This window comes from Corvus hawaiiensis, chromosome 4 (assembly GCF_020740725.1).
Source record: "Corvus hawaiiensis isolate bCorHaw1 chromosome 4, bCorHaw1.pri.cur, whole genome shotgun sequence".
Classification (NCBI taxonomy): Eukaryota; Metazoa; Chordata; class Aves; order Passeriformes; family Corvidae; genus Corvus; species Corvus hawaiiensis.
Window position 1 is genome coordinate 66,086,643 of NC_063216.1, and position 12,460 is coordinate 66,099,102.

Here is a 12,460-nt window from a genome sequence, read left to right on the forward strand (position 1 = left end):
AGAAAGGTTCGTGCAAGTTCCGTGACCTGAAACCTTGGCTACATTATTCAGTAAAGCAGGTAACAAATTAGAGGTTAGCCCAAGTCCATCATCATTAAAGAAGTTTGACTAATGTCATATTATGTTCTACATGACAATCACTGTCAGCATAATGTTTCAACTATTACGTAGACAAATGAAACTTCATTCAACTCACCTGATGCACGTCTAGTGAATCGGTTTACCGCTGGAGCTGAAAGAAAATACAACATTTTGATTATTTTTGTAGTAGTTTGACTTGCTTTAAGCATAACAATGTTATACTTCATTCAAAGTGTGACAACTATAAACACCTGATAAGCATTATTTTTGTATCTTTATAGGAACCTGTCACACCATTCGTATACACTTTAACTCTTAAGTAGCTTCGCAACAGATAGCACATAGTAACTAAAAAGCTTTCAAGACCATTTTCAGCTTTCTAAGAGTTACTTACTGCTGTTCATGACTGGATGTGAAACATTCAGATCTGCATTTCCATTATTCATTGAGCGCACAGAAATTGGCACCTTGCAAACAATAGTGCAAGCAGGGATTTAAAAAAAAATGTAAAAAAATTTACTTTACTTTTACAAAATATACCTACTGGAAATCTGGAACTAAAGATATTCCTATAGAGAAAGAGATTAATTTGTAATCCCATTAAAAGATCAACTTTTGCTTTGACTAACCTTTAAAACTCCTTGGGTAAGTCAATAACAATGCCAACCCCCACCAAAACCCCAGTGCAAATGTTTTATAGTGCCATCCTGGCACATCTCCAACTGCATGCTGCAAACATTTGTAATCAGACTCCTGTCTTGTTTCCAACTGGGAGAGACTGCAAAATACAACTTAAACCACATGGCTTTGCCTCCATTTCATTTCTAGGTTTACTGGCTTCTTCAAGAGTTACTACAGACAAAATAGATAAATAGTTTTATGTTTTGCCTTCCAAATAGAACCTTCAGCTTTCTCCTAATTAGTAAAAAACACTGGTCTTGAACTCTACTTTTGTGTGATGTATTAACTGCTGGAATAAACAGCAAGAAGAAAATCTGAATGACCTAATTTCAAATGTGGGCAGCAGCTACATTAAAAATGTATGCCCTTACAGTGCTTATTAATATTCAACCTTAAAAACTGCTCTTCATGCTTACACAGAACTGAAAAATGAAAAATATTGAACTTTTTTTTTATCCCACTAAGTTTTACATGGGAGTTATGCATCATGTCTTGAACACTTAAGACAAGAGAAAAAAATTGCTGAGAAAAAAGAAGAGACAGTAGCAACAGCCTCAGATGCAAAATGACTTCTTATTCCTTTGGGGACAAAAAACCAGAGCAAAGCTACAATTTCTGAACCACAGTCACAGATGGTTTGTGCAAGCACATACAGGAGTGACAGGTCCAAGTGGCAAAAAAATACACTGGGAAACCTGACTACAGATGTTTGGAGTGCTAGTCACAAGGAAGGAAACCTCTGGTCAAGAAGCTGTTATGAACCCCAAACATATATATAGAGAAGCACAAGAGTAACATAACCAGCAAAGTTATTTTGAAACATGAGTTCTAATTCCCCCCAACAACTTTTCTTTTAAATAAAAAGACAAAAAAATGTAGACATATTTTTTATCAAAGCAGAAACCGTATTTTATGCAACCGCCATTTTGTAACATGGGGGCTGTTTGATTCCTCAAAACTGTTTATTTTGTCACTATTTTTATGGACCAAATTCATTTCAGGACATCAGTCATGACTGTCACCATCAGATGGCTGAGTTGTTTCCTCAAGCAGGTAACTTTGCAGCAGGTCCCAGCAGATGTGCTCATATAAAAAAAAATGGAATCTGACATATTTCTAACAAGAAAGCATAAAACAATGTTTCACTCCCATTCAAAAGCTTTCCCCAAACTCAGGGAGGGCTTTGGCTGTCAGTTCCGTACATAATCTGTAGATACGAAGGTTTAACTCCTCCAGACAGCTACCTCAGCACATTAAAAAAAAAAAAAAAAAAAGGAACATATAGCACAAAACTAACATAATTTGAAACAAGTTACTGGAATTGTCAAAGAAAAAAGTTTTTTCCAGCTAGATAATTCTAAATTCACTCTTTTATTTGGCTGCAATAAGCTTAGCTTATTGTGCAACAGATTTTACAAATTATTTACTGTTAGGAAAAAAAAGAAAAAAATAGCAAGAATGTCAGAACCTTGACCAGCAACTATTTTTGAGCTTATGTGAATAATTAGTGTTTCAGCAGGAACCAGACAAAGCCTTCCTGCCCAGACTGGGATTTCATGGAGGTCATCCAAATATGTTACTGGGAGATGTAAAAGCAGAACCCACAGTTCTTTGTTATGGAGCAAGTTGGACTGCTCTTTCTTTTTCTGGTAGCAAATCACAATATACTTTTGTTGTTCCAGAAAGGTGGAAGCATTAGCATACAAGAAGGTCTCAAATAATAATCAGGCCTACAGGAATTTAGCTGGTGTTTTCAGCACAAAGTAAATGTGTGGTCGACCAGGTCACTACAATGTCTGGCAGGATAAGAATAGTAATGTGGGCAAAAGAAACTCTAAGATGCATTTTGCTTGAGGCATAAAACAAATACTAAAATATCTTGCAAACATGTCAGGAGCGGAAAGTCTTGGCTCAGAAACAAATGGACAAATCAATGGCAGAAATATTCAATGAGGGATATTAAATGCTCCTCCTGGAGCCACACAGCATCAGGAACAGCAAAGAGATTCCCAGGGAAGAAACACTATTTATTCTGCCTGTGATTATCATCCTCCCTGGATATCTATTTTTAGCCACCATCCTTACTGAGTTTTGAGTTAGGCTGACTCTTGGGTTTGGACTGAGATGACTGTCCTGATTCACACAGCTCAAGTGAAAGTGGTACCCAGAGAGACAGGGATGCCAAGAGACAGTCTTGGCATCCAGGTTGAATTATGAAGGCAGGTTTGAAATCCCACTCACAGGACACAGGAATATTGCACTTAAATCCACAGGTTCAAGCTGCAAGCTACACACACATAGAAGTGGTGCTTAGGCATTGTGATTCCCACCCTGTTGCTTCAGCTGCTCCCCAACACTTTGCTCCCCTCCCAGCCATGTTCACAAGCAGGTTCTCAGGACTCTAAGTGCCTGCCTGCAGGCACAGCAAAAAGCAGCTGGCTCTGTGCTCTGCAGGCTGCCCAAGGACTGCTCCCTACAATGTGAAACCCAGGCAGCCTTGTTGGAGGGTCACTCCATCCCTAATAACATGCTGGATGCAATACTGCTGACGCACACCAGTTCACAGCTCCAGTTTTCCAGCAGGGCTAAATGCGGGAAGGGACTGGGCATGAGGTAATACCTATGTAGCTATTGAAGTTAACTCTACAGCAAAAATATACTTAAAAGTTATAGTGACATTGTGCTGAGGGCTGGTTGCTCAAAATGATTCAATCAAACAACTTGCTAGAAAAAACCACAGTAACTTACAGGAACACACACATCCCCACTAACCTGTGCAAAATGTAGAAGGAACAAAACTCATGGATTGCAAAACCTCACCATTGCAAAAGGCAGGGATTTTTCCCAATAAAAGGTAAACAGATATGCAGATAGATTCAGAACATGTCCAGTGACATTTAATATTTTTTTGCAGTATCAGAAAGGGTGCTGCACCACAACGAATAATGTACAGCTGTGCACAGAGAATCTTGTTTACAAACATGGTGTCACTCCGATATTGAACATGACTCTTCATGTTCTACTTTGTTTCAACCAAAATCCATTACAAACTTCAGAGGGGGAAATTATCAGGGGGTGGGGTGGGTGTGTGTGAGAGAAATTACAGAGGTCTGTATCCTGATAAAGTTTTGATTAAATTACCATTTGAAAGTGCACAAACTCATGTGACATATTCCAGTAGTTTGATTGTTAGCACTACATAATAGAGAATTCCACCATCTGTCACTTGTTAGCAACTGAAATTCATGTTTGAAAATCCTTGCTCAGAGAACTGTACAGAAGTACAGCTTCTAAAATGTTTTGGCAATGCAGATCAAGCAAATAAACAGAAGTAATTGGTAGATGATCAAGAGCAGCATAACTTTGTAAGTAGAGGAGGAAATGGGAGTCTGTGGGGTGGTTTGCAGAGTAGCAAGACTAAGAAGATAATGCTAAGAAAGGATTCCTACCTTGGCATCCTCTAGATGGTTAACCTGTTCTAATAGCCTGAGCTGGCCCTTTTTGCAAACTCACGTTTTAAATGCTTTTGCTTCAGAAACTGCCAGAGATTCTTGTGCCATTAATGTCACCTAGAATAAGAAGCTAAACACATCATAGACATTAGACATGCAGCCTTCCTAAGAAGTCAGGGATTTAACAAGAGGCTCTGCATATCAGGGGCTGTTGAGGACATGCCTGAGCACTGTGAAACCAGACCTGTAAACTGGTGGTTCCTGCAGGTGTGCAAACCACAGCAAAGACACATCCCCAGGTGTGCTGCAGAGTGCACAGAACCCTGTGTGTTCCCAAGCCAGGGTGAGCACACCCCGCTCCCTGCAGCTGCTCTGGGGGACAGAGGCCAACAGGAGACTGCTCAGTCTCCTGCCACACTTACAGAAACCCAAGGTAATGCTCTTTCAGAGAAAAACACACAAAGCCAAAATGCCTGCTTGGAGTGACAAGGGCTGGCAGGGGATTAGTGATTAATCTTCAGTGTTAGTAAAAATTAGAACACTTTCCACAAGCCTCACTTTCAATCAGCCATTGCAATTTCTTCATATGGCAAAGGACTAAACCCCCTTAAAAAAAAAGAAAAACAAATAAGTTTAAAAATAAACTAAGCTATTACATGTTTAAAACCTTCAAATTTGGCAACCCATAGCCCCCCAAACCCCATTCTTATTTACAAAGCAGGAATACTGCTAATGTAGCTTAATGGATAGACGAAGAGAAACATCCACACCATAGTGTGCCTTCCTTGTGTGGAAAGCACAAACGCCCCAGGCGAGGTTAGGAAACAGTGTCATATCCAAATCATACATTTTTTTCTATCCTATTGAGGGCAAAACTGTTAAAACTCTCAAGGACCTCACTGAGGTCAGTGGGTCAAACTTAGTCCAAATTTGAACAATAGACTGAGAACCTGCTCTGAACACACTGTCTGATTTTATTCCATTTAACTCTAGTGTTTTCAGTAGATTTATTCCTGATTTAACTATGGTCTTTTCACCATATACCTCAAAATCCCAGGCTAAATTTTAACCGATCAGAATCATGGGCAGTATATATTCCACTTTTTCAGTTCCAAGATTACCTATTTCTCAGAGGTCTCAACTTTCAGAAAAACTTTGAATTATGCTTATTGCAATCACATTCCTATATTACGCTAATTAATATTCACTTGTCTTCTTTCATAAACAGATTATTAATTAGAATGACCTAATCAGAACAAGAGCAAAATCAAATCTAAATGAATGCCTCTCTAAAATACATGCTTTAGCCAGACTTACGTTTTTATGTGCCAAATGAAGGAAATACAGTTAACTCCCCATTACCCAGGACAGTGATAGGCTGGGACACCATGGATAATAACAGTAATTTGGAGCCCCTCTAACTTCCCTCCATCACAGAAAACTTTCACTTTAGTTCAGGATTATTCCAGGTAGAACGATTATTTCAGAGGCTCAGACTAACACAAGATAATACAGTTATGTTAATGTACCTTCACACTGATAAAACCCCACAAAATCTCAAGGAAAGCATGACAAACTCACTGACAGTTTGAAGAAATGACTCTGACAAAGAAGGGAGTTGTCAGGTCTATGGAGAATGGTTCTTTTCTCTGTGAAAGGCTATGACAACCTTGAGGAATGAGAAGAAGGGATGTGCACAGCAAATACATAGCTATTATTTGGAAGACAAACAAACAGTCCTAGCAATACAGCAGTTAGAGCATAGTTTTCAAAATATTTCTCTTTCAATTTCTGGAAGTTTAACAGCAACAGTAATATTTTAACAATGAAATATGTGAGGTATGTTTTATTATTTCCCTCACCAAATAAGTCAGCCTCAGAAGATGATTTTTTTATTAAAAACAAAATTGAAGAAGCACATAAGCTTGGCCTTTACATAAAGAGAAAGGGTAAATCATAGCCACACAGGTGCAAGCTGTATGTACCAGTCAGCCAAGGAACCTGACAGGTTAGACAGCAACACTGCCACCAAATTTCCCAATAAACAAATCTCAGTATCTCAAAAATATCTGAAGCCCACTCCAAAACTCTGAATTACCTCTGGGAGGAATACCCACAGTTCCTCAAAGGGCAGGATCTGCACACAGAGGAATCTGGCTCCATCCAAAGAAAGGTGCGCTGCTGGAAGGCATTGCAAGTACACACTTTCAAGGAAGAAAGAGCTCCCTAAGGAGTCGAGACTTCTCTGCAGCTGGCGAGACAGAGTGCACATGGACACGTGCATTCACATACAAAGCAGAATGCAGGCAGTGAGGCATGAAGGCAATGCAGGCTTTCAGTGAATCCTGTAGACTGAGAAGCCAAAGATGAGAGAGAAACAACACTGTAGTGGTAGCATTTATGTGCTACTGGGAGAAAAAGAAAGAATAATTTGGCTGTTGCAAGAAGAGTAGATGTTGGCAAGAAAAAATGGCTTCATCTCATGGGATGCCCTAAAATTTATTTACTTTTTAATTAAAAATGACATCTGCAGATTTTATAACCATCTGTACCAAAACAAATACATACATAATTATTGCTGTCTCTGCAGACATCAATACAACTATAAAAGGATTAAAATATACAGGAACCAGAATATCTCAGTATCCCCATTTTTCTTTATATGCAAAATAAACTAAATTTACATGAGATTGTAGTCCTAAAATGCAGTTGGATTTCCAGGCTGCCAGCACATACTGTGGGGTCATGTTGAGTTTCTCATCCACCAAGACTCCCAAGTCTTCCTTCTCAGGGTTGATTTTAATCCATTCTCTGCCCAGCCTGTACTTGTGCTTCAGATTGCCCTGACACAGGCACAGTACCTTGCACTCAGCTGTGTTGAACTTCTTGAGGTTCTCACAGACCCACCTCTCAAACCTGTTAAGGTCCCTCTGGATCCCTTCCCTCCAGCATGACAACACCACACAGCTTGGTGTTGTTGCAAACGTGCCGAGGGTGCACTCGATCCCTGTCACTGGCAAAGGTGTGAAAGAGCACCGGCCCCAGACTGACCCCTGAGGAACCCCAGCCCTCACTGCTCTCCTCTTGGACATCGAGCTGTTGGTCACAACTCTTGAGTGCATCCAGCCATTATTATCCAGCCATTTGTTATCCACTGAGTAGTCAAATCCATGCCTCTCCAGTTTAGAGACAAGGATGTGATGCAGGACAGTGTCAAATACTTTGCACAAATCTATCCAAAGTTGCTCTTTCTGTATCCACCACTGTAGCCCTGTTGTAGAAGGTCACCAAGTTTGTCAGGAATGATTTGCCCTTAGTGAAGCCATGTGGCTGTCACCAATCACCTCCTTATTTTCCATGTACCTTTGCATAGTTTCCAGGAGGATCTCCTCCATGATCTTGCCAAATACTTACTGAAGTGCAACTGACTGGCCTGTAGTTCCCCAGGTCTTCCTCTTTTTTCCATTTTTAGAAAAGGGGCTTATGTTTTCCCTTTTCCAGTCAGTGGAAACTTCATTGACTGCCACGAATTCTCAAATACGATGGACAGTGGCCTTGGAGCCCATGGATGCATCTTATCAGGTCCCATTAACTTGTGCACATTCAGGTTCCTCAGACAATATTGAACCTGACCTCCTACAGTGGGTGGTTCTTCATTCTCCCAGTTCCTTCTGGGACTCAAAGCCTTCTGCATCTTGGGTGCTGTGGCTGGAGCATTTGCCAGCAAAGACTGAGGCAAAAAAATTGATATGTATCTTGTCCTTCTTCATATACAGATAATCAGGTCTCCCATTTCCTTCTGTAGAGGGCCTACATTTTCCCTGGTCTTTCTTCTATCATAAACATATCTATAGAAGCTTTCTTCGTTGCCCTTGACATCTGGCCGGACTTAATTCTTTCAGGGCCTAACCTGATCCCTGGCTGCTCAGACAATCCCTCTGTATTCCTCCCAGGCCACCTATCCTTGCTTCCACCTGTTGTAGGCTTCTTTTTTGTGTTTGAGTTTGTCCAGGGGCTCTTTGTTCATCCATAGAGGCCTCCTAGTGTTTTTACCTGACTTCTTCTTTGTTAGGATACATCACTCCTCAGCTTGGAGGAGATAATTCTTGAATATTAACCACCTTTCTCAGGCTTCTCTTCCCTCCATGGCTACATCCCATGGCCCTCTATCAAGCAGATCCCTGAACAGCCCAAAATCTGCTCTGCTGAAGCCCAGGGTATTGAGCTTGCTGTGCACCCTAATCACCACTCTGAGGTTATCAAACTCCACCACTTCATGGTTACTGCAGCCCAGGCTGCCGTGGAGCTTAACATTCCCCACCAGATCCTACTTGTTGGTGAGAATAAGGTCCAGCAGAGAACCTCTCCTTGTTGGCTCCTCTATGACTTGGAGGAGTTACCATCAATGCATTCCAGGAATCTCCTGGATTGCTTATGCTCTCTTCTGCTGTCCTTCCAACAGATATCGGGGGGGATGAAGTCCCCCATGAACACCAGCACTTCTGAATGTGAGAATGCCCCTAGAGGAGCTCATGTGCTTCCTGGCCTGGCGGCTGTAGCAGACCCCACTACAATGTCACCTCTCCCTGTCCTCCCTTTAATCCTGACCCACAGGCTCTCGGTTGGCTCCTCTTTCCCTCCAGACTTTGCTCCATGCACTCCAGCTGGTCACTGACATAGAGGGTAACACCCTCCCCTCATCTCTCCTGCCTGTCCTTCCTAAAGAGCTGCGTCCTTCCATTCCAACACTCCAGTCACAGGAGCCATCCCAGGACATAAATCACAGCCCTGCAGGCGTGCACACGTCCCTGATTCCTCTTGTTTACCCCCCGTGTGCCGTGTGTGCTTGCACAGGGGCAGTGAAGTCAGGTCCCCAATGCAACTCACTGGCTGGAATTATGCTGCAAGTTGTTCATTTAACCTGTCAGAACACAAACCTTTAAAGAGATGGAAAGAAGTCTCTCCTACTTTATCAGTTAGAGAGTTCAGCTCTTACAAATAATTGATGCTGTACATAATTACAAACACTGAAAATAAAAGCATTAAATGCCTGCCTGATATGTTAGACCAATGACCCAACACACTGAAATGGGCTGTCATAGCCCATTACTGGAAATCAAAAACGGATCTTTTCCCACCGAAGCAGTTGGATCAAGATTTTTTTTTTTTAATTTTTATATCTATTCTTTCAGATTAATGTCCCATATTAAACCAACAAAGGGAAGATGTTGATGAGGTTTTTCTATCTGCAGGGGTTTTGGGAGTTCCCCTTCTGTTTTCCTTTTTCTCTTGAGGAATTTTTCCCATATATGTTGCCAGAGTGACAAATTGCTGAGTGCTTGGGAGAAACAAAAGACCTGGCCATGGAGGGAGGGGTCGAACTGGCTACTGTCTTTCACCGGGGCTTGTGGGCTGTCGTTCTTGGTGTTTGGACGGAGAGAGGCTGCCATCAAGGTGGAGGGAATTCGTCAGCACTGCAGGCTTCTGCTTTTGGCTGCCTTCTTTCTACCGTGAGTGGAGCCTGCTCACTGGAGTGGCTGCTTGCACTGGGACCCTAACACCCCACCTTACTAAAAAAGAGGGACCTTTTCACCATCTGCTCGGGTGCCTCAGGGCAAATCCTGGGATTCCCAAGCCCACCTTTCCCGGCCCGCTGGGAGCCGGGCTGCAGCCGCCCTGCCCCCGCCATTGCTCGGAGCCTTCGCTACGCTGTAGCCCCGCACACCCTGCCTGCCCAGACCTCCGGGGGTTCCCACCGCAGCTAGGGAGTTTGATACATCTCGTCTGCCACCCAGGATTTGTGCTCGTCCCTGCCGTTCCAGCCTGCTGTTCCCGAGGGTCTGGCAGACACCGGGAGCAGCTGCCCAGCGGTTTGTGAAGCCTTTGTCCCATCCCTCCCTGGGATCCCAGGCCGTCAGTACCGCGTGCTCCCCGAGCTCGCTCCGGAGCGCCCCCTGCAGCCGCGGGGGAACCATCGCACCTGCCCTGCTCACCGGGAGCCGCCAGCGCCCCTGCCGGCTGCGAGCGGAACTGCACCCGAGGGGAAAGGGCCCGACAGCCGAGAAGGCTGGCACTGGGTTTGTGATTGTTTGCTGTTACTGCCAGAGTTATTGCTGTTTGCTTGCCTTGTTATACCTCTCTCTCTCTATATATATATACACACATATTAGTAAATAACCGTTATTTCTATTCCTCATATCTTTGCCTGAAAGCCCCTTAATTTCAAAATTATAATAATTCAGAGGGAAGGGGGCTGCATTTTTCATTTCAAGGGAGGTTCCTGCCTTCCTTGGCAGACACCTGTCTTTCAAACCAAGACACTATCTTAAATGTGCATCCTGTTACTTAGCATGTTTGCCCTTAGAAATTCATCCTCAATATTGCTTGTGACCAGTATGTTTGGTTACTATCTCATTAAAAGTAATCAGTGATTTAGTTAAGAGGAAAAAAGTAAATATAAAATTTACAGCAGTATTTCTAATCTTCTGTTATACCAGAGGGTAAAAAAGTTAATTTGTGTTAGAATTTGTCTAGGTACAAGCTGAAGATGTGTACCTGTGTGGAAATCCTGGCTTGGAGTACTTGCTGCCCTCAACCCCAGATTACTCAGGATACATGACAAAAAGTAGTAGTGTGGATGAGAGAAGAATTCTACCCACCACAGACAATACCTTTTGAAAGCAAAACTGAGCCTAAAAATACAAACGGAATAAATGTAGGAGGGAGATCAGCCTTCCTAGGCCATGCCCTTTAAACACAGATTTTGAAGGAAACATTAAGATTCTAAGATTTTAGTTAAAGATAAGTTTTGCTAGAATTAGTTAGAGGAAGCAGGTCCACCTGAGACTAATTAAGAGTTAATAAGAGTTAAGTTAGAAACATGCTTTTAAGTTGCAGATAATTAACCGTCTTTCTATATTTGCTTAACTGTGTTTAAAATGAGAACCAGGAAACATTGATAGATAGATCTAAAGAAATCTGAAACAATTGCTAATTTTTCCTGTCTAGATACTATTCAGAAGTCATAAGGAAGAAACTGGATGTTCCCCAAGAGGCCACTTGTATTGTCAAAACCCAGAGAGGTGGAAAGTTCAAGTGAGGAAGAGTATTATTTCTTCAAGACCACTCCTCAATTAATAATGACCACCGACCCAATTTAAAAACTATACTACACATGCTTAATGACATTAAAGCTAATTTCCATACGAAGCAGAGAATAGGAGGGGTCACTGTTATAAATATGTATTTGTATTTTGGATATTCATAACTTTTGTGGATAAATAGACTCTGTAACCGTCCATACTTCGACACTGCGTATTAGGAAGCTATTCTAGGCAGCTGTCTGGTGCCAATAAACATGCACTTTCTAACTTTAAACTGTTAGAGAGGTTTTGTCCGTCTCAGTTGGATATCAATACTAGATCGATGTTCAGATTTTGGTAAATCACCCTGAGCTACAAAGACCCAATACTTCCCACAGAGGCAAGACCCAAGACCTGCAGCCCTGCTTCAGCTGGTCACCATCTACAGATCCTGTTTTATACAATTTGCTGAACTGCCTATTTCTGCCTCAGCAGAGTGGGTTGGAGTTTTTTCGTTTGTTAGGTTGGGGTTTTTTTAACATGATCACTACACCCAACATCACTTGCAGTAACATCCTTCTTTGCTAAGTTATTACCATCTCCAAGGTAATATAATATAATATATAATAATATAATGCTATACCCAGAGCATACTTTACAATTGCTACCAAAAATCTGACATAAAATGTCAGTAATGCTTACCTTCTTACCATCTCTAAATGGCTTCTTTTCACTTGAAATTTCATAAGCTATTTTAAGAATATTGTGGTTATTTGCTTTTTAACACTGCTGCATAGGCATTTAGATCCACTTCACGTTCTTTTCTGCTTTCTAATTTTGCTGCCTGGAACTGACATATACTAATGTATGCATGTTCCCTATCAAAACAGGAGAAAAACTGGTCATTCTGCCAAAGCTCTACTAGCAATGCCCAAATCAGTTGGGATCCTGTAAATCATGATCCTGTAAAACATGATTGCTTCAGGTTCACCATCTCATAAAATAAAAAAACTGTACCTGTCCTTGAACCAATATTTCTGTCAAACTGAAAACTAGAGCACTGAAGATTTTACATGAATGACCAGTTCTCCTGATTTCCTTCCCTTAACCATTAGATAACACTGCTTTAGGTCCTTTGGGGGGGGGGAGGTGGGGGGGGAGGGA

The 12,460-nt window shown here is 41.8% G+C and overlaps 1 protein-coding gene across 1 annotated transcript in view; it reads right to left on the minus strand.

Moving 5' to 3' along the window:
* Nucleotides 1-12,460, minus strand: part of PRKAR2B (protein kinase cAMP-dependent type II regulatory subunit beta) — an 82,423-nt gene that overhangs the window by 48,205 nt on the left and 21,758 nt on the right. Inside the window, exon 2 of the mRNA XM_048302625.1 lies at nt 197-232. Within this exon, the coding sequence (XP_048158582.1) occupies nt 197-232 (36 nt within the window). The remainder of the gene's footprint in view (nt 1-196; nt 233-12,460) is intronic.